Genomic DNA, 27,894 nt, shown 5'->3' with positions numbered 1-27,894 from the left:
TTGACAGCTAGAACTATTGATTGGTCAACTGGAAGAACTATTTCCACCTCTGAGAATAATAACCTAAGACTTCTATTTTGGCCATAAAACATTAAGAATTCATGCTAAAACCCGTAAAACCAATGATTTGCCATCTTTCAACATGCATTTCTACACCCCCAGCTGCACCCAGCCTGCCTTTCTGAAAGATAAAAGATAAGCCTGCCGGCTGACCTGCAGTCACCTCCTCTCAGCTCACCGCTGGCTTTCCGAGGGGGTTCACCGTCTGGTCAGCGTCGGCCCATCTCCTCAGGCTAGCTATCTAGCTTCGTGCGGTCAGAATTGGTTGACCCCCCCATGCAAACAATGGACAGGCCCGTATCAGAGTGTCCGCAAGACCCTCCGAACCAGATCCCCGGCTCGCCACCCACTCCAACACCCTCCCTCCTTTGCTCTTTTTCCCTTCGGACGCTCATTAGCACTAACGCTATCCGCCGCACACCGCACATCACAAACCCTCCTCATTCTCCACCTCACACAGAATATTCATATTCACATATATTCATGTATATTATATATATATATTTTTTAAAAATCCACCCATAACAAACATTTACATGCTTTTTTTTTTAACCCACATTGAGAAACATGACATACTTGTTAGCATTTTCTTTTTGTTTACTTCTTCTTGAGGAGAAAACATGTGCACATGTTCGGCATGGAGGGGCTGAACTTTACAACCATGGTGAGATGATGGACGAGAAGAATGAACGGACGGAGACGCGAGGACGGATGGACGGACGGGTGGGGGAAAAAGCACTGGTGACTATATGGGCCTGGTTTTGTGCTTCGGATTGAACCCATATGTGGTGTTTTTGGACAAACTCTCCATCATTTAGGGGTACATGCAAGTGTGTGTGCACACGTGTGTGTGTGTGTGTGTTCGTGGGCGTCACATTTGTGGCTATACAGTGATCCAGATTTGTACACCACAGATAGCTAGCTAGCGAGCCAGCTAGCTAACTAGATAAGACAGATAGCTAGATTGCTAGGTAGCTAGACAGTCAGTCAGTAAGCTAGGAAGCTAGCTAGCTAGCTATCCAGCTACATACATAGACAGACAGATAGGTAGATAGATAGCACAAGTACAAAGATGCGTACAGGCCAGGACAACGTCCAGAAACAAACGCTGGCATCTCCATCAGGCTTCATCAGGACACACGCACCCGACTCACACCTCGCCTTAGCGCTTTAGTCTAGTCTAGACACCTCTTACACGTTTTAGTTTGGGGTTATTGCTAGTGTAAATACACTGAAGTGGACACACGCTGGACGATGAGCGTCCTAATCCGCCGCGTGAACAGGACTGAGTTGAATAGTCCTGCTGCTTTGTGCGTTGAGGGCCCCACTTAGCGTTAAAGGGCCCATAAGCTGTCTTTTCCTTGGGTTCTATGTCTTTTTTCTATGCCGTGTTATCAGGGTCAGGGTTATCTGACCTCAGTATCTCACATATCTATGAGCTCTATTCTGATGGGCTCGGCTGTATTGTGCCTTATTTAAAAAAGGAGCTTCACTGAAAATGGACGAACTCGTCTTTGTGGACGCCAACCAGATGTGTGGACCGTTTGGAAGGCTGCAATGATCCAGTGTATGTTTTTCAAGGGATGTTTTCTCACAGACGGGGAGGCTACTTTCTGGCTAAGGGCTGCTAGCGTTAAATCACTTCCACTCCAAACAACCACAGCAAACAGCAAGGCGTATTTTAGCTTCTTGTGTATTTCTGAGAGACGGATGGTGAAGGGAAGAGGACTTGAGCAAGTCGGAGATGATTTACACAATTTAAACAATTAAAATCATTTAAACAATTTAAGAAGTAGGCCTAGTAGGACGCTGTGTGTCTGAGGGAGGGTCAGGCAGCCGCTGATGCTAGCTGAGGTCCATCTTCTACACAGTTAGCAATAAGATATTTTAAATATGTAGCTCTGTTTTACATATTTAGGACAAATTGGACTGCAGTTAGTCCAAAGGCTGGGCGATATGGTGGGAAAATATATATTTAAAAAAAAAATTCATGATACACAATAATTAGCGTGATATTTTGCATATGAAGTAGCACACAGCTAGCAGTAGATTTTAAAAACGCTGTCCAAATACTTTCAAATACTAATCAAGTAGAGTGATTTTAAAAAAGTGAATTCATCCAATTCAACAGAAATCATTATTATTATTAATTAATTATATTAACGCTCTAATAGACAATATATATCACAATATATATCACAATTGATCACAATGCGTTCAAATATTGACATATTGCCCACCTGTAGCTAGTTAGCCTACCAGCCGTTGCTAACAGGCAGCTATGGTGTACTGTTTTTTTCCAACTCGATAAGCATAAGCAGTTTTTTTTCTTAGCCAGGTGCTAAAAAAACAGCTAACAGCTTATTTTAAGAATGGCTAATATTATAAGCTTGAAAAACCCACTTGGCACCACTGTAACCAGCACCTGTAACCAGCTAGGCTGGCATTAGCTAGCATTAGCTCTTTATAAACTGTGCTGTGCTAAGCAGATGTTTGTGGTGTGTGGTGTGTGAGCTAAGCTGCTAAGCTAATACATCGCAGCTTAGCACCTGTGGCCAGCTGACCTAGCCTAGCTACCAGACAGCTAAAAAATCTGCTCAACCAGCTGGTAAAAACAGTAAATAAGGGCTGGGCTGGAAATGTGGCTAGCCTAACCCTAGTCTCACTAGCTATGCTATGCTAGCATCCTCCCTTTAGTTCGATTTGAGATGCCAGATTGCTTCTGCTGTAGTAGTTTAGAGTGGAAATGATGCAATGCTACGCTAAAGCTTAACCACCCTGCGGAAAAACCAAATAGCCTGGTCAGCTCAAGCTGGTCAAGCTAGTTAAGCTGGTTGACCAGTTTAGCTCTTGACCAGTACATGGTATGTTTTTTTGTTTGTTTTCTTTGAGGTTTGATTGGTCTACAAGCATGATTAACCTGATATATGACCAAGCTTGACCTTGCTAGTTGACCAGCATGACCACCCTGGTTGACCAGCATGACCAGTATGACCACACTGAATGACCAGCATGGCCAGAATCAAATGCATACATACACAATGATGGTCAAGAGCTGGCTGCGATTGTTTGGCTGGTCTACAAGCATGATTAACCTGATGTATGACCAAGCTTGACCTTGCTAGTTGACCAGCATGACCACCCTGGTTGACCAGCATCACCAAGCTGGTTAACTAGCATGGCCAGAATTAAATGCAACATATACAATGATGGTCAAGAGCTGGTTGTGATGGTTTTGGCTGGTCTACAAGCATGATTAACCAGATGTATGACCATGCTTGACCTTGCTAGTTGACCAGCACGACTAGCATGACCACCCTGGTTGACCAGCATGACCAGAATCAAATGCAACATGTGCAATGCTGGGGTAAAGAGCTGCTTAACCAGCTGGTATGCTTTCACCTGGATGACCAGCTTTCCAACCACCTTGACCACCAAAGACCTGCTCAGGCCATCTGAAACCTGCTACCAGCTGAAGCTGGTCTTGAGCTGGATCCATGACTCCAATAACTCTCCAGGTGGCCTGGAAAGAACCACTGTAGCCCAGGCTGGGCTGAACCACTGTAGGCCAAATGGGTGGAGGTGGTAGGTACATGAATGTCTGAGGGGGGAAAAAGCTAAGAAAGCTGGCTTTTCCTTGGGCCCTTTAAGACAGGCGAGAGCTCGGTGCAGCATCCTCGCCATACGCCATTAAGTGGCAGTTAATTAGTCCGCGGGGGTCTAAGATTCGGCGTGCCGCCGTCCTTGAAGAGGATCCTGTCAGCGGCTGGATTGAGCTTGATTTATGAGCCCTGTCCCGCAGCAGATGGAGAGACGAGGAGGACGCCACAGTCCCTTCGCCTGGCCAGCCGCGCTGGCTAGCTAATTACATCTCTATTTCCCACTAATCTGGTTCCCAGTTGTGGGATAGGGGTAGGATTTGTATTTATTTATTTATTTATTTATTTTTGCTAACACTAACGCTAGGAGAGTTTTTGGTTGCGTCGTCGTTGTCGCCGTTGGGGATGGGTGCGAGAATGTAACAACATGTAATGGCTGGATGGATTATCATACATCCCATACAGTACAGAGCCTTAAAAAAACAAACAAACAAACAAACAAACAAACAAACAAAATAACCCCCCAAAAAAGAGGAAAAACAAACTCTGAATACATACACATTACAAATTATATTACATTTCATTGATTGCTCCCATTGCGAGCGACTTGACTCGAGTCAAACCCCTCCAGTTGTGTGTTTTCTGTTTTTTAAAAAGCTCGTCATGGCAAAATAGAGCACAAGACTTTGAAAAACTCAACGTGTTTTTTTTTTCTTCTTTTTTTCTTTCCCCGTTCAATGAATGCAGTTTATCAGAGCGAAGTACAAAATATTTTTCGCACGCATGGCTCTGTTGTTGTTGTCGTTGTTTGTTTTTTTTGTTGTTGTTGTTTTGTTTTTGTTTTCCTCACATGTAAATATCATCACCATCATCATGTCTGTTCAAATACTTATTAACATCATCATAATCATCGTCATCATCATTATTAACACCAAAAAAGTAATTAGCAGTTAACCTTGCAGATTAAATGTACACAGTGCAGGGGGGTGGGGGGTGGGGGTTTATTAGGAGGAGGCAGGGTAGGGGGTGGGGCTTGGGGGAGGACAGGGGAGGAGAGGGGCGGGGCATCGGATGGACATCACAACAGGAAACAGCTCTAACCAGTACATGCTATCAACAAGCGACAAGGAAGAGTGATCGACAGCTTTTCGTGTGGGGGGGCGGGAGATGCCGGGAAACGCAACCTCCAGGCCGGAAAAAGACTCAAGAGAGAGACAGAGAGGCTTATGGGAAATGTAGTTTTTTCTTCTTTTTCTGTTTTTTTTTTGTTTTGTTTTTTTTTGGATTTCGTCATATTTCGGTTTGCTATGGGACGGCCTCTACTGCATATATATATTTACACTGGAGGTGAGAAAGGGTCAACCTCGGTAATGCGTTAGGGTTAGGGTGAAGGGACGGAGGAAGAGGAGGAGGAGGAGGAGGAAGAGGAGGAGGGATACGGATACAGACACGGAAGGCCGGACTGGGGTCACATGCTTTGCCCTGGGTCAAGACTTCCAGCGAATGCAAGAGAACGGGGAAGAAAGGACGATGACCCCCCTCCCTCCCCAAGACGTCCTCCATTGCTGACCGCTCAGCACGGGAAGTAAGGGTGAGTTTTGACATCATTCGGCGCGCTCAGATGGCTGGGCTGGAGTCCGAGAGGCGAAGGCCCAGCAGGGCCTGCTGGTGAACAGCCACACATAGCTATATAGAGGGTCACCAGACCTTCGTTGTCGTGGTCATCATCATCATCGTCATCATCATCATCCTCCTCATAAACATCATATCATCACTTTCACAAATATACAACCATATCGAACAACATGCCCAGCACGCGCCAACAAGACAACACAAGGTAAGAATGTCTCCAGTCATTCTGTAACACAGCTTCACATGTAGCATTCGGCGTGTTACTGTTACTGTATGACTCAAGTCGTTATATACTGTAGCTTAACACCTAGCATTCGTAGCATTACCGTCGTAACTTAACAGTGTAATGTAACAGTTATGATTCCCGTCCTTATACAACGTACCCTCTGACCTTTAGCATTGCCCAAATGCCAGCTCCGCATTGTCATCACGTAACATCTATTATTATTATTATTTCTTTTTTTTTTTTTTTTTACACCGTAGCTTCACATGTACCATCATATCGTCATCACATAACATAGCTATGAACATCGAGAAAAACAAACCAACAAAAAAAAAAGGTGACCTTCACTGGAGAAGAGGGAGAGGCAGTGGCTAGTGTGGAAGAGGAAGAGTAGTTGCGCTGAGGATGAGTGTGGATGAGTGGGTAAAGCTGAGAGAAAGAGAGAGAGGGGTGAGGGAGGGACGTAGAGAGAGGGAGGAGGAGTGATTATGTGATGTAGCGATGGCTCCTGGGTTAATGCATAATTCTTTTTGTTCACAGTGATGGGTTCGTAATTAAAGACTCCTTTTCCGAGGCGGCGAAGTTTTAGACCTTCATCAGGATGGAGACGGAGAGGCCCAGCCACAAGCCCAGTCCCGAAACGCAGGGGCTCAGCGGCGCCCCCCCACCGTACACCGCCCCGGGCCCTGCGGACGACAGGAGACAACATGTCATACAGGAGTAAGAACCGAGCCAAGGCTGTCGATCCCCGTACCGGGGGGGGGGTGGACTCGTCCTAGATGGACTCGTCCTAGATGGACTCGTGCCTGTCTGACACTATTAATATCACAACTATTAACTTTCTGTTGTATCTGGTTTGGTAATTTTTATCATTAATGTTTAAAACAGTCTGGCCAGAGGAGGATGGGTCCCCCTTGTGAGTCTTGGTTCCTCCCAAGGTTTCTTCCTCCAGCTCTGAGGGAGTTTTTCCTTGCCACTGTCGCCGTTGGCTTGCTCACGGGGGTCTTTGACGCTGATGTTATTTCTTCTTTCTTCTCTGTCTCTGTTCTTTATTAAGTAATAATTATGTAAAGCTGCTTTGTGACGACAACAGTTGTAAAAAGCGCTATACAAATAAATTTGACTTGACTTGACTTGACTCCATGCACTTCCCAGCACAATCCAACAAGTCAGGTGATTATTAAGCTATTGGTGAGCTGAGCTGGGCTGTTTCTAGGCTGTGTGAAGCTGTGGAAACACAAGGTGCATGTGTAAAATCAGTGACATGATCTTAACTACGCAGATAGGCAAAGCTCAGGATCCACACCCTTAAAAATTGAAGGTGCTACAAAGGGTTCTTTTATGGTTCAGTGCCATAGAGGAACCACTTCTGGTTACATAAAGGAGCATGTTCGTAATTGAGATGAATTGAGTTCCGCATTCCTTTTTTTCCAAAAGACGATGACCCCCTCCCTCCCCAACACGTCCTCCATTGGGTGGAGGAGGAGGAGGAGGGATACGGATACAGATACGGAAGGCCGGACTGGGGTCACATGCTTTGCCCTGGGTCAAGACTTCCAGCGAATGCAAGAAAACAGGAAAGAAAGGACGATGACCCCCCTCACCCCCCACATCCTCCATTGCTGACCCTTCAGCTCGGAAAGTAAGGGTGAGTTCTGACAGCTGGGCTGGAGTCCGAAAGGCGAAGGCCCAGCAGGGCCTGCTGGTGAACAGCCACACATAGCTATATAGAGGGTCACCAGACCTTTGTCGTTGTCTTCATCATCATCATCATCATCATCATCATCCTCCTCCTCCTCTTTATTAACATTGTCATTTTCACATAGATACAACCATAGCTAGCTACGGCCCACAGCGTCACCTGAACCTGAACAAAGGGGATACCAAAAGCGGTGCAAGAGGAGGTGAGAGCTCTTATCCAGAGCGACTTACCAGGGTCACTCGTATTACAGCAGTGGGCCAATGTAGTGTTGGGAGTCTGGCCCAAGGACTCTTATTGATGTAGCGCAGCACCCAGTCACCCAGACCGGGAATCGAACCCCAGCCTCCCAATCAAGGACTCTTATTGATGTAGCGCAGACACTCTTATCCAGAGCGTTTTACAAGGTCACTCGTTTTACAACGGTGGGCCAATGTAGTGTTAGGAGTCTTGCCCAAGGACTCTTATTGGTGTAGCACAGCACCCAGTCACCCAGATCGGGAATCGAACCCCAGCCTCCCAATCAAGGACTCTTATTGATGTAGCGCAGCACCCAGTCACCCAGACCGGGAATCGAACCCCAGTCTCCCACATGGTGTGGTAGTTTAGTGCCAGGTAGTGGTGTTATCTGTTGCGCCAGACAAACCATCAAGATCAAGAAGCGAGTATGGAGCTATTGCATTGTGTGTCTTTATAGGTAAAGCTGTCTTAATTAAAAAGAGACTGTAATTGAGGATATAAGAAATATGTTATTTATTTAATATAATAATAAAAAGCTAAATGTATAAACTGCACCTGAAACAGAAACAGAAGTATCCTGCAAAACACAATCCAGGTTCAGAAAAATCACTAAGCCTCACTGTCGGCCGCTGTGCAGCTAGCTAACTCCGAACCCCGAAGGAGCATGGAGAAAGGAGGCAGGGCTAAATGGCTGCATGTGTTGCTCTTTAGGTCTCTTGAGGTTTATTCTCACTCACACATCTCCATCCAAGAACCAGAAGTGCTTCTTGCCTGGCATCGCTCAAAGAACCCCTTGTAGCACCTGTAGCATTTTTAGTAGAGCCTTGCTCTTTGTGATCTGCCACCCTGGAGAGATCAGCTACCAACCCTTATATTACACACCTGATCCAAGTATTTAAGGAGCTTCTGTATACAGCGGGTCACTAAAACAGAACTCCCTAAAATAACGGAGGTCACCAACACTGCTCATGAAGGTCGAGCGTACATCACATTAACATTCACAGCATGGATGGGTGGTGTAGCGTAGAGGGTAACAACATGAGCTAGGGTTCCATTCCCCTACTGGGCAAACCCTCCTAACTCCGAACTCTACATGATTCACATGTACGAGCTTAACGGATTAGAGATAAGTGAGTCATATTGGACAGGTAGGAGAATGTAGAGGTAGGAGACTTGCCCAAGATCTCTCATTGGTGTAGAGTGGTGTGGTTACCTGGCCAGGGAATCAAACCCTAGTCTGCTACAGGGAAGGTCATGTTGTTACTCAGACTAGTAGAATACACCAGCTGCCTTTCTTCAGAATTCAGCTCCAGCCCAAAACAGTCCCAACCTGATCCATCTACTGTATTTAGGTGGACCGGTCATCATTTAGGTGGATCATAAATGTTAGAAGAACTCCTCATGAAGGTAGATCTCCAGAAGCAGGGTTGATGACCATTGATCTAGAAACTTTTAATGACAGATTAAGGTTTCTCACCATCACCTCACGCCACATTTGGCTAAATGACATGTCCATCAGATTACATGTATATTACATTTCGGTGGTCTGTGTTGCTGTGGTGTGAGAGAATGTCCCAGCATATCATATGTCCCAAACATAGACTGTATATAGGAGCGGACTAGACGACAGCAGTTGAAAAGTGAGGCCGAAACGTCTCTTACGCCCTCTGGTGGCTGGCTGCAGTACACCCCCACCCATTCCCATCTGAGTAAACACAATTACAATTATTTCACAATTTACACGTTTTATAGGAATTCTTTGGTGATATTTGAAAGGTGGGGCGAAGAGATGATTGGCAGCTATGGGCAAGTTGATTGACAGCCAAAACTGACAGTCTGATATCATGAGTGCAGTTGATTGAGCTGTGATTGTGGGGAAAATTCCTGCTATCACTCTCATATGGCTCACATATGTCTGTTCACTCACGCTATAACCAGCCACCGCCTCTTCTCTAACTGCTGCCGGTGCATCGTCACTAGGCCCCCATCACGATTGGAGGAAAGCTTCAGGTACCTAGCTCTGATGCATCGGCTAGCAGGCGCACTGCGGTGATGGAAGAGAGAGAGAGAGAGAGAGAGAGAGAGAGAGCTAGGCCAATTGTGCTGTCTCTGGCTCTGGCTGCTGATGGCAAGCAGCATGACCTGGGATTCGGACCAGGGATGCTCGGGTCATAATGGCTGCGCCTCAAGCGATATTTTTTTTATTTTCATTTGTGATGAAAGTCATGTTCAGTCGCTGTGCATGCTCACGGTACGGAGACAGGGCTTGCCTCAAAGAAATATGGGCGGTCAAAGAGTTTGGCGGTCACACTTTTGGGGCAACCAATTTTCCATTTTGGCCAACCGTTGGCTTCAAACCATTGCAATGGGAGGGAACGGGGGGCACTGTCCACTCTTAGATACGGTCTATGGTCCCAACACATAAATTGAACAAGGTCCACTCAAAGGTGGAACCTGGCCAAGTTTACTACCCGCATTTATGACCTTGTTGGTTGTTAATAGTTGTTAGCGTGTAGCTAATGTGTTGCAAACTTGGAAATCTACTGTGCCGAAGCGCCAGATGGATTACATCATTGTCCAAGTGTGGCAGAGGTGGATTGTGATTGTTAATTTTTTTTTTTTTTACGTCTGTAAAGATGGCGGGGAGGAGATAAAGAAAGAAGGAGCCCTGATGAGGAGATAAGAGCCAGGGGCCGAGGGCAAGAGGCAACCGCACGAATCAGCCGAAAGATGTATGAGACTGACAGCGAGTGACTCACTGAGGTGAAACTCGTGGAGATAATAGGAGAGAGAGGGAGTAAAAGAGAGAGCGAAAGAGAGAGAGAGAGAGAGAGATGGAGGACTCAGTTACGATGGTAATGTGCAGAAGTGTGGCAGGAGCGAGGGATAGAGGGAGGAGAGAGGGCCGGGCGGCAGACGAAATCACTCACTGGGGACGGTAATGTGAGGAACAGAACGAGACGGGGAAAGAGAGAGAGAGAGAGAGAGAGAGAGAGAGGGAGAGAGTGAGGGACAGAAGGAGAGAGGAGAGGGGAGAAAAATGACAGCTTCCTGGGGTAACAGGACAGAACAAAGAGCGAGAATGGGCGAACGATAAACGAGCGAGAGCATAATGGCCCAGAGAATGGAGGGATTGAGGGAAATAAACGGGTAAAAGGAATGCAGAGAGACGCGAGGGCGCTGAGCCGCGCGAGAGGAAGGAAAAAAAGGTGGCAAAAAAAAAGTGCAGGAGCAATAGGGAAAAAAATAGAGGCCATTCGGCGTTCCTTGTAATGCAGGAGGCGCCTCAAAGACGTCATATTAAGGCCGCGGGACCTTATATAAAGTCAGATTAGGGGGTCTTGCCTTCGTTTGAACTAATAACTGGGTGGTTTTCGTTGCTAGGCCGACTTTACAAGGTCAGACTTTGAGGCAACTTCCGTTAAGTCAATCATTTGCGGTCAGGTGGTCATAGACAACTGGTACATTAACCAAGCACACAGTACAGAGACTCACTGGGTACTCTATTAGAAAGACCTGTACACCCCCTGATATCTAATCAGCCCATCTACTGCATAATAAAGCCATGCAGATACGAGGCCAGCAGCTTCAGGGAATGTTCCCATACATGTTCCTATGTGTTAGAAGAACTCTTCAAGAAGGTAGATCTCCAGGAGCAGAGTTGATGACCATCTAAGTCATCTTTGTCTGAATGACATTGGAACGTCTATCAGATTTTGTGTAAATGAAGATTTCCTCAGCATCTCATACTCATCTGTTTCATGCAGGTGGTCTTCAGCAATTGCACATTGGCATTCAGGTGGTTAGTCTGTAGAGTTGCTCTTTGTTGATGAGAGAGGGTCAACAGAGAGTGTCCAGACTGGTTAGAGCTGACAGAAAGGCTACAGTAACTCAGAGGACCGCTCTGTTCAACTGTGGATGGGCTACAACTGCAGAAGACCACGTCAGGTTTCAACAAGAAGTAACTGTACCATCAGACCAGTATAATACATCCACTATACTGCCAAAAGTATTCGGTCGCCTGCCTTCGCACGCATATGAACTTGAGTGAGATCCAATTCTTATCCCATAGAGTTTAATATGATGTTCAAAAGGCCACCCTTTGCAGCTGTAACAGCTTCAGCTCTCCTGGGAAGGCCTTCCACAAGGTTTAGGAGTTTAGTGTTTATGGGAATTTCTGACCGTTCTTCCAAAAGCACATTTGTGAGGTCAGACACTGATGTTGGACGAGAAGGCCTGGCTCACAGTATCCACTCTAATTCATCCCAAAGGTTGAGGTCAGGACTCTGTGGAGGCCAGTCAAGTTCTTCTACACCAAACCCGCTCATCCATGTCTTTATAGACCTTGCTTTGTGCACTGGAGCGCAGCACAGTCATGTTGGAACAGGAAGGGGCCGTCCCCAAACTGTTCCCGCAAAGATGGTAGCGTGAAATTGACCTCTTGGTCTGCTGAAGCATTAAGAGTTCCTTTCACTGGAACATAAGAGGCCTGGAAAACAACCCCACACCATAATCCCCCCTCCACCAAACTTTACATTTGGCACAATGCAGTCAGACAACCAGTTGCATCGTTCTCCTGGGAAACGCCAAACCTAGACTTGTCCATCTGATTGCCAGACAGTGAAGTGTGATTGGTCACTCCAGAGAACACGTCTTTGCTGCTCTAGAGTCCAGTGGCGGTGTGCTTTACACCACTGCATACAAGCTCTTTGCATTGCGCTTGGTGACGTAAGGCTTGGATGCAGCCGCTCGGTCATGGAATATCCGAGGCCGCATGAGGTTTGGTGGTCTGTAGCAGTTGACTCTGCAGAAAGTTGGCGACCTCTGCGCACAATGCTCCTCAGCATCTGCTGACCTCGCTCTGTCATTTAATGAGTTCCCAGTCGTTCCCAATCATTCCCACATTGTTATAATATCACTGACAGTTGACTGTAGAATATTAAGTAGTGAGGAAATTTCATGACTGAACTTGTTGCACAGGTGGCATCCTATCATGGTAGAAGCAGTCCACTTGCCTAGGTGCTTGGTTTTATACACCTGTGGCCATGGAATTGGTTGGAACACCTGAATTCAATGATTTGGGTGGGTGAGTGAATACTTCTGGCAATATAGTGTATCTCCAATCTTCAACTGTCCAGTTTTAGTGAGCCTGTGTTGAGCCACTGCAGTCTCAGCTTTCTGGTCTTGGCTGACAGAAGTGGAACCTGACTTGGTCTTCTGCTGTTTCAGCACAACAGTATCTAGAGTTACTCTGTATGAACATTTCCGGAAGCTGCTGGCCTCCTGGTCTTCCTAATAGGGGGCTCAGTAAGAGCACTGTCTGTACTGTCTCCTTGGTTAATTTACCAGATGTCATTTTTTTAATGATGAATTGAAGAATGGAGGGCAGGTTTATTATATTCTGTATGACTTAGTATTAGTGTTCCTAATAAAGTGCTCAGTGAGTGTATATTTACTGTGTTGACATCAACTTGGTCAGCTTGTGCTGCTGTGAAATTAGAGTACGCCCTGGTTTATAAATGCCATCATTCTGCAGCTGCATCACATCAGTGGCTAGCAAAACGGCACAGTATTTGACAAATATAAAGTAAAATCTTCCAGGTCGACATTGGACCACAAACACAGCTAGCTTTGTTAACTGGCTGCCTCCATGGGGAATTCCACTGACTGTTGGCTGAAAGTTCGCTCAGGATTAAATGATTAGATGAGACTAATCTGCAGTACTTTGCTGTGCAACGCTCCATTCTGGAGAAATGTGCCAAATAAGAAGTGTCGTTGACAGTGGTGGTGAACGGAAGCAGACGTCTGGAGGGTTTAACGAGTAAATACACTCTAAAAGAGGCAGCTAAAAAAAGCCATGGATGCTGGTTACTATCCCCCCCCCTCTCTCTCTCTCTCTCTCTCTCTCTTCCTCTCTCTTGCTTTCTCTATGTCCCTTGCTCACGCCTATTTAGCAGTACATGATCGACCACAGCAAGTCAGTATTGTAGAGAGTGAGTTCCCTTGCAGTTTAAATAGTCATGCTGATCATTCCTGAGCCATTACAGGAATGTGTGAACCACCTACTTGTCCACTCTGTTGTGGAACCCCCATCATTCTCTCCCGGGGGTCATTCTGTATCAATACATGATCATTATGCTATTCCAAACCTAGCTAGTGCACCACCTAGAGGCTGATTTCATTCTCCTGCATCTGCTGTAAGTCTGCCTCAACTGATAATGATGAAATGGCGAGGATTTTACCCAATGTTACACAGCGGTGGGTGGCGACCCTTCCGAATGTTGATGCGCCCCCTGGTGGCCAGCGGCGACGTAGAACAACCACTACCATAACTTCAACATAAAATCATTCAAAATCTATTTGTCCTAAAATCCTTTAGTAGAATCCAGTAAAATGACAAGAGATCCACAGAGAGCAAGACCGATAGCCGCCGCGGTGACGAAAAACTCCCTCAGAGCTGGAGGAAGAAACTTTGGGAGGAACCAAGACTCACAAGGAGGGACCCATCTACCCTCCTCTGATCAAAAATGATTTATACATTATTGATAAAAGTCCACCAAGACTGTTAGACTGCTCAGGTGTGCTGATATCATCATAATATAATATAACTGATATAATCATAGTAAAGATGTAGAGAATAATGAGAGTAATGATATTTAAAGCAATCTCTTAAACGTCTTTGGTCCGCCGATGGCCTGAAAGTGTTATTACAAGCGTCTATTAGCAGGGATTAGCCCCACCAGTTTGTACAGAGGTCCCTGTAGTTACTGAGTAATACACCTTAGTGTGTGATAAGTCCTGGAATGCCAAAGGGTGCATAGGATCAGCCAAGTTTGACTGGGCCTTGTTCAAAATCCTGACCTTATGACCACAGTAAAATAGCTATATTTGATACGGTCTGATTCTCTAAAATTGCAATGTCCTGCTTATTAATTATTAAATAAATAAATTTTAGACAAGAAATGTTTCATAAAACTACCATAACACAGCATCTCAGGCATCAGCTAGTGTATTCCAAACCATCTGGAGTGATAACTTTCTGTGAGGGAGCTTTCATAAGAGGCCTTCAACACCTCAGACGTCTGCTGCCATTCGCCACCACTGTGAACAACATCTCCGACTCAGAATAAGTTCCTCCAGAACGGAGGATTTCACACCAAACCCACTCTGAATGACTCTGTTTACATCCTAACCGTTACATCCAATTCTACAGACACTCAGCGGGATTGCCCCTTAACTTCTTACAAACTGGCATAGATGAGTGTTTATCACACATTTTTGGAAAGGCTAGCTGTCCCCAAACTTTTGAATGGCAGTATATTTGGTAGTATATTTGATTTGGGATCATTTTGAGTTGTTTATATATATATATATATATATGTATATATATGTATGTGTGTGTGTGTATGTGTGCAAGTGAGTGAGCATACTCACTGAAGAGCAGCATGCTGGCGTTGGAGGCCCCTAGGCGGTTGGAGGCGAAGCAGGTGTAGTTGCCGAAGTGTTTCTCCGTGACGTTGGTGAAGAGCAGCAGGGAGCGTGTCTTCTCGTTTTTAATCTTCATCGTGTTGTCATTCTCCACCGGCCTGCCGGAGACCACAGAAATAACCGGCTTTCACGTGAGAGTCCCTAAAGCACCCTACATCTGTTTTGTAGTCATGGCGACCTCTGCGCCAGACCACATACATAACCAGCTTTCATGCGTGAGTGCTTGCTAACTTCAGCATCCACCAGGGTCTACACCCCACCCTGCGGCCTCGCTAAACTACCACAAAGAGCAGAGGCCAACACAAAGGATCCAGGTGCCGGATGTGGTCCTCCAGTAAACTCCGGCTGTGTCCCAATTCGCGCACTTAGACCCTAGTCTATAACTATAAGGTCTATACTATCTACTAATGTTATCAGTGCAGGTTTGGGCTGGTTATTGCACTCTATCCTAACATACTAACCTGTTTTGCACTGACAGGAAGTGGTGACGCGTTGCTATGCTATGCAATTCCAAAACTCCAAAACTGTTACGTAACAGTCTGGTTATACCCCCCCCCACAAATTTATATCAACCCCGCCCACCAGAGAAAGCTCTAGTCAAACTACTGGAATATATGGTGGCATGGATACTGGAGAGCAGCTCATCACCATCTACATTTACGGCATACTCTACTCTTCACCCAAGTCCTCTCAGAAGAGGAGGGTCTTCAGTCTGGGTTTGAAGACAGTGAGTGTTGGACTCTGCTGTTCGGACACCCAGGGGAAGCTCGTTCCACCACTTCGGTGCAGGACAGTAAAAAGTCTGGACGCTCGTCTTCCACGGATCTTAAAGGATGGCGGGTCGAGCCGAGCCGGACTTGAAGCTGGAAGGGCTCTTGGTGCAGATCGGCTTCTGATGATGGCTAGATGAGGCTGGCTTTGACCATCTCTTCTATCCATATTTTTTTGTTTTTTAACTGGTAAGACGCAAGAAAGCCAAACCCGGAAGAATGATAAAAGCTTACCGGCTGCAATCTCTTCAGCTTGCTAACAGCACATTGCGCTGAGAGGACACAGAGAGAGGACAACAGCCCTATCTGATATTGTTTATATATATGCTATGATACTTTATATGGGTTCTCGCACTGTATGTGGGTTCTCTGAGTCGTTGCTGGTGCTGTAAACCAGTTCAAAATAGCAAAGTGTATCGTTTTTTTCCCTGTAAAGGGAAAATCATAAATAACAAGGTGGTAAATTAGCTTGTTAAATCATATTCGAGCATCACACACTTACTGTTTCTACAAACTCAAAACTCAATATCAAATTAAAATACTTAATAAATGTCTTATTTATCACTTTTAAAAGTGGTTATGATCATGTTGCATAATATTTGGTCCTTTAATTATTAACTTTATTAATAACTAGCCTTACCCTGCAGCACTACATCTTGTTTTTAATGAAGTTATATAATAACTAAAAGTTTGGCGATTATTCGCACCCCACCACCACCACCACCACCCCTACCCTTGCTTCTCCTGATGGTCCAGTTATGCTCAACCTCTGCCTGGAAAGAGGGTGTCTGGCTTCAGGTCCCATCAGCCGGAAGCCCACCCAGAACTCCAGGCCAAATTTCTCGAGTTTCCCTTCCTTGCCTCAGCCAAGCTAGCGTTGGGCCACACTTTGCAAAGGTTTAGTGTGAGCAGGATATGCTAAGCATCCACTACGACTCCAGTGCTAAAATAAGGAAGCAGGCGCCAACACAAGTCTTGGCTGATGGACTACTTTCAGGGTGAGGTGGAAATTGTGTCATTAAGTGCTTTACGCTACAAACTGCTCTGGAATTCCAACTCAGTGTGGCTCCCTGTGGTGAAAATCCAGCTAAAGTGGGAATTAGTCTTCCCCTGTGCAGCTAGCTCTGGCCTTGGATCTTAAAGAGAAAGAAAAAAAAGCCTCTGATCCCCGACTACAGTCTGGAGAGCAGCAAAAAAGGTAACATCTGCAGCTTTTCATGAAAAGACGTTCCTCTTGCCAGTGAGTTATTCACATTAGGTTCATCCGCTGGTCAAGCCACTTACCTCCGGTCATCCCTATACCACTCGAAGGACGCTGTGGGCACTGCCATGGCTTCGCAGCGCAAGATGGCCGTCTTCCCCAGCTGAGCTGGCATGTTTTTCACGTCTGTGATTACAGGTGGATCTGTAGGGAGGGTGGGGGGTGGGGATTAGTGTCTATCTCAGTCTATAGTTTTTAACCAATTACAGATTTGCTCCAAACAAGGCTAATATAGCTAACACGTAATTGACACATACATTGCCACTAGTTTGCATGGTGCTACCTACACTCGCCTCAAACTGTGTGGAGAAATGATCGATAGATAGATTTATGTGTAATATTAATATGTATTTGCTATTTAATGTATTAAGGCGACAAAAATTAACGAGTTAGCAGGGCAAGTCTGGACGTTTTATGGCGTTTGGGGGAAAATCTAATCATGGCATGGGGGAGGTCTAATGTATATGCTACGAAGCACTAGTAAGACCCCACATGACTCCAACATAGCCCTCACATGGCTAAAACAAGGGGCCCACATGAGTACATGCAGTCCCTACGTCAACAAGGGGTGGGCATATTAAAGCCAACCAATAGCATGAGCGCCCATAGTGTCCCATACGCCTTAAGACGTACGTTTGGACCAAACGGCATTCCATACATTTGTGCTGTTAGTGATGTTACTGGTTCGCTAGTCCTGCTGTGCTCTGATTCTATACTGGGCTGAGTGATGGACTCTCATTGGGTATCAGGTTGAGACCCTGACAGTGTGTAATGCTTAAAGTTTGCTCAGTAGTAGCAATGTAATTTGCTCAGTACTCTTAAAAGTACCGACTTCGGCCTGTAGAGGGCCTCACTTAGAAAATCAACCATACAGGTCGTGTATGGTACCAACACTTTTGCACAGAACTGTGTGTTTTATCTCAGTTATGGCTGTTAATGTGCTTCTGAATGGGGGCGAACGCCTCCTGCTTACTTAAAGAGGCTGTTCTCTGGCTACAGGCCCTGATTAAAAGAGTCACTTATTAAAATGCTGGTGTGTGTGTGTGAGTGTGTGTGTGCCCACGTGTGTGAAAGAGAATGAGCATGAGTGTGTGTGTGTGTGTGTGTGTGACCAGACTCACAGTTAACTGTGACCTTGACACGGCGCGTGTCCGGCGGGGCCACGCCGTTGTTGGTGATGCATTCAAACTCCTCGGCCTGATGTCGTTTGATATCCGTGATGTCCAGGAACTCTCCCTCGTACATGCGGCCATCTGCGAGCAAAGGCCAAGATGACAGACAGACAGACGCAGGGATCAGCGGGCGCCCCGGGGAGCACTCAGGATGATGTTAAAGGAGCAGGTGAGCCAAATGTGCTCCTGTTGCAAATAATGAATAAAGTGCGGCGGGCCTGAGAGTCATGCAAATGAGCTCGGGCTAATTAGCGGCCGTAGGCTTTCGCTCATCGTCAGCCGCGCTAACGCTTTTGATCAGACTATTTGCTGAAACTCGTCGGGCCTATTTGGTGGCTGATTTGGCCGTGCCACTGCGATAGTTGGACGTTGGCTGGATAACATTCAGCAGACGCAGCGCCGTGTAGCGCAGAAATGGGTTACAGTACAAGGCTGACGCTGATGGATGGGATGATGTGGTGGACCCTTAACGCTGGAGTTCAACTGTTAAAAAGACTGAATGGGTGGAGCTAAACTGCTGTTTGTTGAATGGATGAGTGTAAACTGCTGGAGGCTGAATGGGTGGCGCTAAACTGCTATAGGCTGAAGAAGTGTAGCCGAACTGCTGTTGGCTAAATGGGTGGGGCTAAACTGTTGTTGACTGAATGGGTGGGGCTAAACTGTTGTTGACTGAATGGGTGGGGCTAAACTGCTAGGGGATGAATGTGTGAGGCTAAACTTCTGTATGCTGAATGAGTGGGGCTGAACTACTGTAGGCTGAGTGGGTGGAGCAGAACTGCTGTAGGTCGAATGGGTGGAGTAGAACTGCTATAGGTTGAATGGGTGGGCCTAAACTGCTGTAGGCTGAATGGGTGGGGCTAAACTGCTGTAGGCTGAATGGGTGGGCCTAAACTGCTGTAGGCTGACTGGGTGGGGCTAAACTGCTGTAGGCTGAATGGGTGGGCCTAAACTGCTGTGGGCTGAATAAGTGTGGCTAAACTGCTGGGCGCTAAAGGGATGAAGCTAAACTGCTGTAGGCTGAGTGGGTGGGGCTAAACTGCTGTAACCTAAATGGGTGGAGCTAAAGTGATGTAAGCTTGATAGGTGGGGCTAAACTGCTCTAGAGTGGATGCGCAGAGTTAGAGTGTTGTAGGCTGAATAGGCAGAGCTACACTGCGGTAAGCTAAACTGGCAGGGCTAAAGTGCTTAAGACTTAATGGGCGAAGCGACTGTGCTGTAGGTTCTGCTAGAGCCTGAATGATCAAGGCAAAACTGCTGTCAGCTGAATAGGTCATAGGTGGATGTGTACATGGTTGTGATGATCCCTGTTGTGGAGGTTAATGTGGACTGAACGGACTTTCAGAATGGTAACAGTGTTTATAATGGTGTATTAAATCATCTTTCTAAAAACAACAACAAGGAAGGAAAATTAGATTTCGTCTAGGAGCGGCAGTCTCTGCTAAATCTGCTCACACACTGAAGCCTGGTACATGGCAGCGAGAGAAAACATGGACAAATTTGCTTTCTTTTTACACCTGCCATTTGGCGATTTGGTGCGCAGTCCACCGCGGGTGTCGTACGCCGTAATTCACAAAGCCACGAGGGGGAGCGGATTTTTTTTTCGCCGCCTGTTCTAATTGAAGATTATACCGGAGGATTATTAGCACAGCCACTGAGCTGGAGCCGATTATTTGCAGCTGCAACCGCTGCTCCGGCAAGCGCACGCTGGGGCTCCGGCTACGGCAATGTTATTCACTCATTCTATTAAGTTATTAAACATCGCTCCCCCGTGTCACTCTCAGCTACTGCGCTGAGCACCCAATTCAAGCCGCAGGACAAAACGGGGGGAGAAAAATGTTCTATCAGATGCAGACAATGGGGTTTAAGAGGTGCTGTGAGTAAGCACAGTGTGGCCTTCCTCATGTGACCGCAAATTTATTATGGCGTTCACGCAAGAGAAGAGCAGGAGAATGGAAGAGGCAGAGGGAAAAGAAAAAAAGGAAATGAGGAAGTACTGAAGTATCAATCCTTTTCTTTCGAGAGAAACAATCTTTTCTTAAACCTGCAATTTTTGGCATGTATCATAAGATTTCCTTACTTTTAAAAAATATGTAGTCTATAAACATTTGTTCAGGTTCCAAAACATTCCCTTTCCAGACCATCCAGTCCATCCAAAACATTCCCTCTACAATCCATCCAAAACATTCCCTTTTCAGACCATCCAGTCCATCCAAAACATTCCCTTTTCAGACCATCCAGTCCATCCAAAACATTCCCTCTCCAATCCATCCAAAACATTCCCTCTCCAATCCATCCAAAACATTCCCTCTCCAATCCATCCAAAACATTCCCCTTCCAGACCATCCAAAACATTCCCTTTCCAACCCATCCAAAACATTCCCTCTCCAACCCATCCAAAACATTCCCTCTCCAATCCATCCAAAACATTCCCTCTCCAATCCATCCAAAACATTCCCCTTCCAGACCATCCAAAACATTCCCTTTCCAACCCATCCAAAACATTCCCTCTCCAACCCATCCAAAACATTCCCTCTGCAACACATCCAAAACATTCCCCTTCCAGACCATCCAAAACATTCCCTCTCCAACCCATCCAAAACATTCCCTCTCCAATCCATTCAAAACATTCCCTTTCCAGACCATCCAAAACATTCCCTCTCCAACCCATCCAAAACATTCCCTCTCCAACCCATCCAAAACATTCCCTCTTCAGTCCATTCAAAACATTCCCTTTCCAGACCATCCAAAACATTCCCTCTCCAACCCATCCAAAACATTCCCTCTCCAACCCATCCAAAACATTCCCTTTCCAACCAATCCAAAACATTCCCTCTCCAACCCATCCAAAACATTCCCTTTCCAGTCCATCCAAAACATTCCCTCTCCAACTCATCCCAAACATTCCCTCTCCAACCCATCCAAAACATTCCCTTTCCAGTCCATCCCAAACATTCCCTCTCCAACCCATCCCAAACATTCCCTCTCCAACCCATCCCAAACATTCCCTCTCCAACCCATCCAAAACATTCCCTTTTCAGTCCATACCGTCCATCCCAAAACATCCCCTCTCCAATTTCTACATTCCATCTAAAACTGTGGATATATTAGCCATAAATGAACAGTCATTTATTGGAGATGATGGAGGTGTTGGAGGTGTCTGACTGGGTCAGAACATCTCCAAAACTTCAGGCAGGTCTTGTGGGGTGCTTCCGGTATGCAGTGGTCAGTACCTACAAAAAGTGCTCCAAGAAAGCACCAGTGAACCTTTGAACCGGCGACTGGGCCATGGGTGTCCAAGGCTCACTGATGCTCATGGAGGGCCCAAATCACAACTTACAGGACTTTTAAAGGATCTGCTGCTTACGTCAGTCTTGGTGCCAGATACTACAGCAGGACACCTTCAGTGGTCTTGGGGAGTCCATGCCTTGGTGGGTTGGAGCTGTTTTGGTGGCAGGAGGGGGACCTACTTAGGATTAGACAGGTGGTATTAATGTTATGGCTGATCTGTGTGTTCAAATCCTTTTGATGTACTGGTACCCATCCCTCCTGCTAAATATATGGAAACACATCACGTCTCCAGTTCCACTTTTCTTCTCAGTAGCTGTAACGCGTGTGAGAGGGAGCCGAGTGGCTGGTGAAATAGAAGCTAACACTCGACGACCTCTCAGAAGGAGCAGCTAAGCTGATCGAAATGGGCTAAAAAAACCCAGAAGACAGAGACGGATCGGTGGGCCGCAGTGATGATGGGTAGCTTTAGCAGGCCTTGTTCTCGTAGCGCGAGCGAGAGAGAGTGGGCTGAGCCTCGTTTGTCTTTTATCTGAAGTCCTCTGCGGTGTCACGCCGAGTGATATTTAGCCAATAAAGCGCACGCCTCTCATAGCCGCTGCTGTGTCTCATCTCGGGAGATCAGGTGGAGGGGCTGGTTTTTCGCGATAGAGACAGATGTGAAGTGTTTATGGATCAAAGAAGTTCTGTATGTGGCGAGTGAAAGCGAGTGTGTGTGTGTGTGTGTGTGTGTGTGAATGTGAGTGTGTGAATGCTGAGAGAACGCTGATGGACAGGTATGTTGCCTCTCCTGACACGTGATGCTTATTTCTGACAGGCTTGTGCTCGTCTGTGGATGCTCCCCTGTTGTATGGGTGTGTAGGACAGCTGGGCTTCAAAGACAGCATGTGTCTGGATTCATAGAAGAAAGGAAAGTGGGCATGGCTAAAAGTAGCACCCTGTTTTGGGGGTGTGGCTAAAGGCGTAGCTTGTTTAATTTTCAAAAAAATAAGACGATGGAAAGGGTGCACTAAATCCGTTAATTTAAGTAATTTAAATATGCATATCATTTTATAAAAATCATTCAAAAATAATATTTAATTTGAATATAGGTTATATTAAAATAAAAATATAAAATGTTTAATTTAGGTTATTAAAAAAAATTTAGGCAGACAGACAGACACACAGGCAGGCAGACAGACAGACAGATAGTTAAAAAGATAGACAGACAGGCAGGCAGGCAGATAGACAGATAGATAGATAAACAGACAGACAGATAGACAGACAGACAGGCAGACAGACAGGCAGACAGACAGATAGACAGACAGACAGACAGACAGATAGATAGATAGATAGATAGATAGATAGATAGATAGATAGATAGACAGACAGACGGACAGACAAATAGATAGATAAACAGATGAACAGACAGACAGATGGATATAAAAAGATAAACAGACAGACAGACAGACAGATAGATAGATAGATAGATAGACAGACAGACAGACAGACAGATAGACAGATAGATAGATAGATAGATAGACACGTCTAGGTTCACTGGTGGGTTTGGACAGTAAGTAGACTGGCTACTCTAGTTTGGTAGCAAATAGCTAACTTAGTAGCTAACTTTAGCCAAGTAGCTTAACTAGTTTAATAGCATATCAGGCTCTGGAGCTTAGTAGCTATATAAAATTAAAAGTTTTTTTCAAATCTGGTGAAGTGGTTGAAGAAAGTAAGAAAGACGTGGTTTGTTAGCCAACTGTGCTAACAAAGCAAATACATTTTTTACATATATGTATTTGATGTAGTGAATGGTGAGGTGGTTGATAACAAATAAAGAAAAACATTTTAAAAAACAGAACAAAGAATGAAAGAATTAGCTTTGTAAGTTGGTAGCTGATATTAAGTTTTTAGCTATGTAGCTAACTAAGCAGCTAATTGTTTTATGTTTACTTGATTTAGCTTTGTAGCTAACTAGCTAGCTTAGCTGGTAGCTAGTTTGGTAGCTAAACTAAGCTTGGCAGCTACGTTTAGCTTGGTGACTTGGAAGCTCAGGTGCAGAAGCAAATTTGGCTTGGTTGCTAATGGTAGCTTTGTAGTTTAAAAGCTTGATGTTTTGAAGTGGTCATCATCACTCCACCTGATCTATCATTGATCCATCACTACAAAGTAAAGGTCATTTGAAGATTAGACGCTTTAAATCTCTAGGTGTTTGGATCAAAGGCTTGTCTAATCTGGCAACAGTTGTCATAGAAGAAGGCCATCAGTGATGAGAGTACAGAGATCAGCTGATTACAGTCAGTTTAGCTGAACCGCTGCTCTCGGATCTGTGCGTTCTCATCCCTCTAGAACATCTGCGCTCCCTGATTTGGTGTGTCTAACGCTGGGCGGAGCTGCAACAGCGAGACTGGAAGGGGTTGAGGGGACTGGATGATGGACAGCGGTTGAAGCATGCTGTCCGGTCCCCTGCAGGCTCTGGTTTTGGGTCCAGATGGTTCTCTCCGTCTCTGGGCGAGTGGCTGCCCTCGCTGCTATGCTGACAGCCACCGGCTCCGCCGCAGCCACTCCTACAGAATAACAATGTGGCCCTTTTCCACTTCCCCTCCGTTTCTCTGTTTCTCACTCGCTCCCTCTCTCTCTCTATTTCTCTCTCTTTCTCTCTCGCTCTCTGCTGCTATTAGCCCCTCCCCCCTGCTGCGAGCGATGGCGGATAGGGCGGGGAAGGGGTACTGAAGTGCTGAGTGGGCCGATTTGCAGGAGGCCTGCAGCAAAACCAGAGCTTCCTGGGTAACTCTGCAGAGGGAGGACTGAACTAGCTCACCTGTCTGCCACCCTGAACCGGGATAGGTTCAGCTAGCAGTCCATGTGCTCTACACACACCTCGCAGATGGCCTGGCAATAAATAAATAATAGATCATTTTTATTCGACATGGTGGAGTGATTAATAAATAAATTAAATTAAATAATTTAAAACAGCTCATTAATGAATTAACTGTATCTGTATCTACCTGACTAACTCCTCCTACCTAATTGACACTAAGTAGAGAGATAGGGTAACGTGTGCCTCTCGCTTGCCCTGCCTGGTCTTTGTGTTTGGGTTTGGGTTTCCTCGTCTGCTCTTGAGCCCATGCCTCTGTTTTGTTTGTGTTCTTGTCTCCTCCCCTCTTGTCGCCTACTTATTAGTGTTCCCACCTGTGTCTCTTGTGTAGCCCTGCCCTCTCGTCATCCTGCCCTGCCAGCCAAATGTATTGGATGGATAGATCGACAGATAAACACAGACAGACAGACAGACAGACCAGACAGACAAATGGATAGATAGATAGATAGATAGATAGATACATAGACAGACAGACAGACAGATGGACAAACATAGACATCAAAAGATACTTAGATAGATATAGAAAGATAGACATACATACAGATAGATGGATAAACATAGGCAAAGAAAAATAGTTAGATAGACAGACGGACAGAGACAGACGGACAGATAGACAGACAGACAGATAGATAGACAAACATAGACATAGAAAGATAGATAGTCAGATAGATAGACAGACAGACAGATAGAAAGATAGATAGTCAGATAGATAGACAGACAGACAAACCTAGATATGGAAAGATTGATAGATAGATGGATGGACAGATAGATGGACAGAGAGACAGATGGATAGACATAGATAGACAGACAGACAGATAGATAGATAGATAGATAGATAGATAGATAGACAGACAGACAGATAGATAGATAGATAGATAGATAGATAGATAAATAGACAGACAGACAGACAGATAGATAGATAGACAGACAGACAGATGAACAGACAGACAGATAGATAGACACGTCTAGGTTCAGTGGTGGGTTTGGGCAGTAAGTAGACTGGCTAAACTGAGCTGCGACCCCTGGTTCCTTTTTCACATGTGAACGTTTGTCCTTGATAACAAGACCTGTTTAGAGGACAGACAAACTAGCGTGTTCTACAAACACCAGAGCGTGAGTGAGTGATTAGCTTGTAGATATGGATCCCATAGATGTCCAATCAGAGCTACAGCGACTAATGGCATCACACTGGAAACGAACCGAAGCAAAGAGAAATCAGTGGAACGGAAACACGCTGGAAACAAGACATATAGTGGAACAGATGGACATGTAATTAAATTAACTGCCGCTCACTGGGGATTGATTGATACACTGGAGGTAGAGACGCTAATTAGATATGAGGGTTTTTTTTGGTCTTGGTTACATGATTATGCATGAGTCTGCTGAACAAGACAGATCACGGCACGGATAGTTCTGGCAGAGTATAAGTGAGTCAGGTGTTCCATCGGAGAACCTAGATTAGGGCCATCTAAAGGTTTGAAGTTTTCGAAGGTTAAATGAGGTCAATAATCCTCACATTATGATGAGGTCTCTTAAACTTCAGGTTCCTCACACTCTAAAACAGCCTAAAACATTAGGACCATGTCTAATATGCTGCTGGTCCTCCACGTCCTGCCCAAACAGCTCACTCTGGAGACCTCTGAAGATCTGATGTAGATGTCTTTTCCATCGCTCCAACTCCAGTTCTGATGCTTGCATGTCCACTGAAAGCGTTTTTTGATGGTGGACGAGGGTCATCTTGGTCCCACCTGACCAGTCTACGGCTATGCCACCCCATGGGCAGCAAGGGGCGCTGCATTGTGCGTTGTGAAACTTTATTCTCACAGCCATCGGGAAACATTTCTGAGACTCTCTGTGCTACTATATAACCCTTCTGTCGGTCAGGTCCAGACGGGATAGCCTCGATGAGCCTTGGGCACCCAGACTACCATCGTTATTACTCACCACTGCTGACCACGAGCCCCCCGCAAGCCTCGCGAGCCTTGCTTCGGAGATGCTCCAACCCAGTAACCCAGTCATCTGGCCATAATGATCCTCTGGCTCTCGTCAAAGTGCCTCAGAGCTTCACGCTGACCATTTCTTCATATTCATAACATCTAACTGCATGAATATCTATAATTAATAAGGGAGATGAAGTATAAGCTGGTCCAGAACTAACTCTGCTGCTGATGTTCCTCCAGCATCTTGGCTCTCTTCATCTCCCTTATTAATTTTTAATGTACTGTAGTAACCACCCCACCCACCCCCACCCTCCTCACTTTCCCAAGATCTTTCAGGAGCTCGTTAGATGCTGTTTTTTTAAGCTGTTTGTTTGTACGTTGTGACAGTGTTTGTGTGCGAGTGTGTGTAAACTCCTCCCCCGGGTCTAACTCAGAGACCAAAGTGGTTCTAGCTATGTTTGCTGGCAGGATAATGCTCGGCAGAGTAAGCAGAGCCACCGCAAGCTTCCAGAGGACGAGCTTTCCCAATGAAATATAAATGAGTGCAGATGACTGGTTTCCGACCAGGTTGCCAACCGCCCCGGCGAACAGTCATATTTCTCGCGGAGAAAACATCGGACCGTAATGAGTTCTAATAGGTGCTCCATCATGGCCACCCGTAATGAACGTGATTTATATCAGTGATGATGGAAGTTATAAATAGTGCCTTAATGACAAACATGATTATTAGTATTGCGGCGATGGTGGTGACAGCGGCAGCGGCGATGATGACAGATGTTGATGATTATCGCGCTGGTTATGGCTGTAATTACGCATGATCTGATTGCGAGATGGCCGTGAAGTTCCGGCCCCAACTGGCGAGCGACTCACATTTGAAGTCCTTCCAGGTGATGGTTGGTTCGGGCCGTCCCACCGCCAGACAGAACAGGTTCACATCGTCGCCCTCGTTTACCGACTTGTCCTGAGAGATGTTCACTATCCTGGCTGGCACTGTGGAAAAAACAAGCACACACGCATCAGAGCTGGTATTAATCCCAGAAACTCCGGACTCATTATGCAGTTATTAATCTTTAGACGTATTATTCACTTACTGCTGTAAATGACTCTGAATCTGCGACACTGTGAAAAATACTCTGTCAGTTCCGCCATTAAAAATGTACTGCATGTGGTAACAGGCAGTTTAACTGACTTTAGTCAAGTCATTTTACAGCTATTCATTAAAAATGAAGCAAAGCAAAATAGCGGTTCAGCTGAACACGAACTGAGCGGGACATGATTTTAAAATAGCTCAATTAAATTCTAATAACATTATTATCCCAAATAAAGTTCCAATAGTTATAATATGGAGTGAAGTTAATGAGAAAAGTTTCTAGGAATAAAGTTATAATCAAACGAATATCCTGTATAAAGTTCTAACGCCATTAAAATGAAAAGAAATGTAATCAATTCTGTGTCCAGAGTAAAGTTTTAATGAGATCAATATCCGTAATTAAGCTCTAATAACATTAAAGTTCTAAAAACATTAATATCCATAATGTAGCTCTAATAACAGTAATATCCATAATTAGCCTCTAATAACATTAATATCCAGTATGAAGTTCTAATGACATTAATATCCAGTATGAAGCTCTAATAACATTAATATCCAGTATGAAGTTCTAATAGCAT

The 27,894-nt window shown here is 45.4% G+C and overlaps 1 protein-coding gene across 1 annotated transcript in view; it reads right to left on the bottom strand.

Annotated features, from left to right (window-relative positions):
- Window positions 1–2,368: 2,368 nt before the first annotated feature.
- Window positions 2,369–27,894, bottom strand: part of iglon5 (IgLON family member 5) — a 217,835-nt gene continuing 192,309 nt past the window's right edge. Inside the window, exons 4-8 of the mRNA XM_072692460.1 lie at window positions 27,097–27,216; window positions 18,094–18,225; window positions 16,996–17,116; window positions 14,888–15,039; window positions 2,369–6,200 (exon numbers count right to left, since the gene is read on the bottom strand). Of these exons, the coding sequence (XP_072548561.1) occupies window positions 6,100–6,200; window positions 14,888–15,039; window positions 16,996–17,116; window positions 18,094–18,225; window positions 27,097–27,216 (626 nt within the window). The 3' untranslated portion in view covers window positions 2,369–6,099. The remainder of the gene's footprint in view (window positions 6,201–14,887; window positions 15,040–16,995; window positions 17,117–18,093; window positions 18,226–27,096; window positions 27,217–27,894) is intronic.

Source organism: Salminus brasiliensis, chromosome 1, assembly GCF_030463535.1.
Source record: "Salminus brasiliensis chromosome 1, fSalBra1.hap2, whole genome shotgun sequence".
NCBI lineage: Eukaryota > Metazoa > Chordata > Actinopteri > Characiformes > Bryconidae > Salminus > Salminus brasiliensis.
This window is presented reverse-complemented; position numbering and strand designations above follow the sequence as displayed.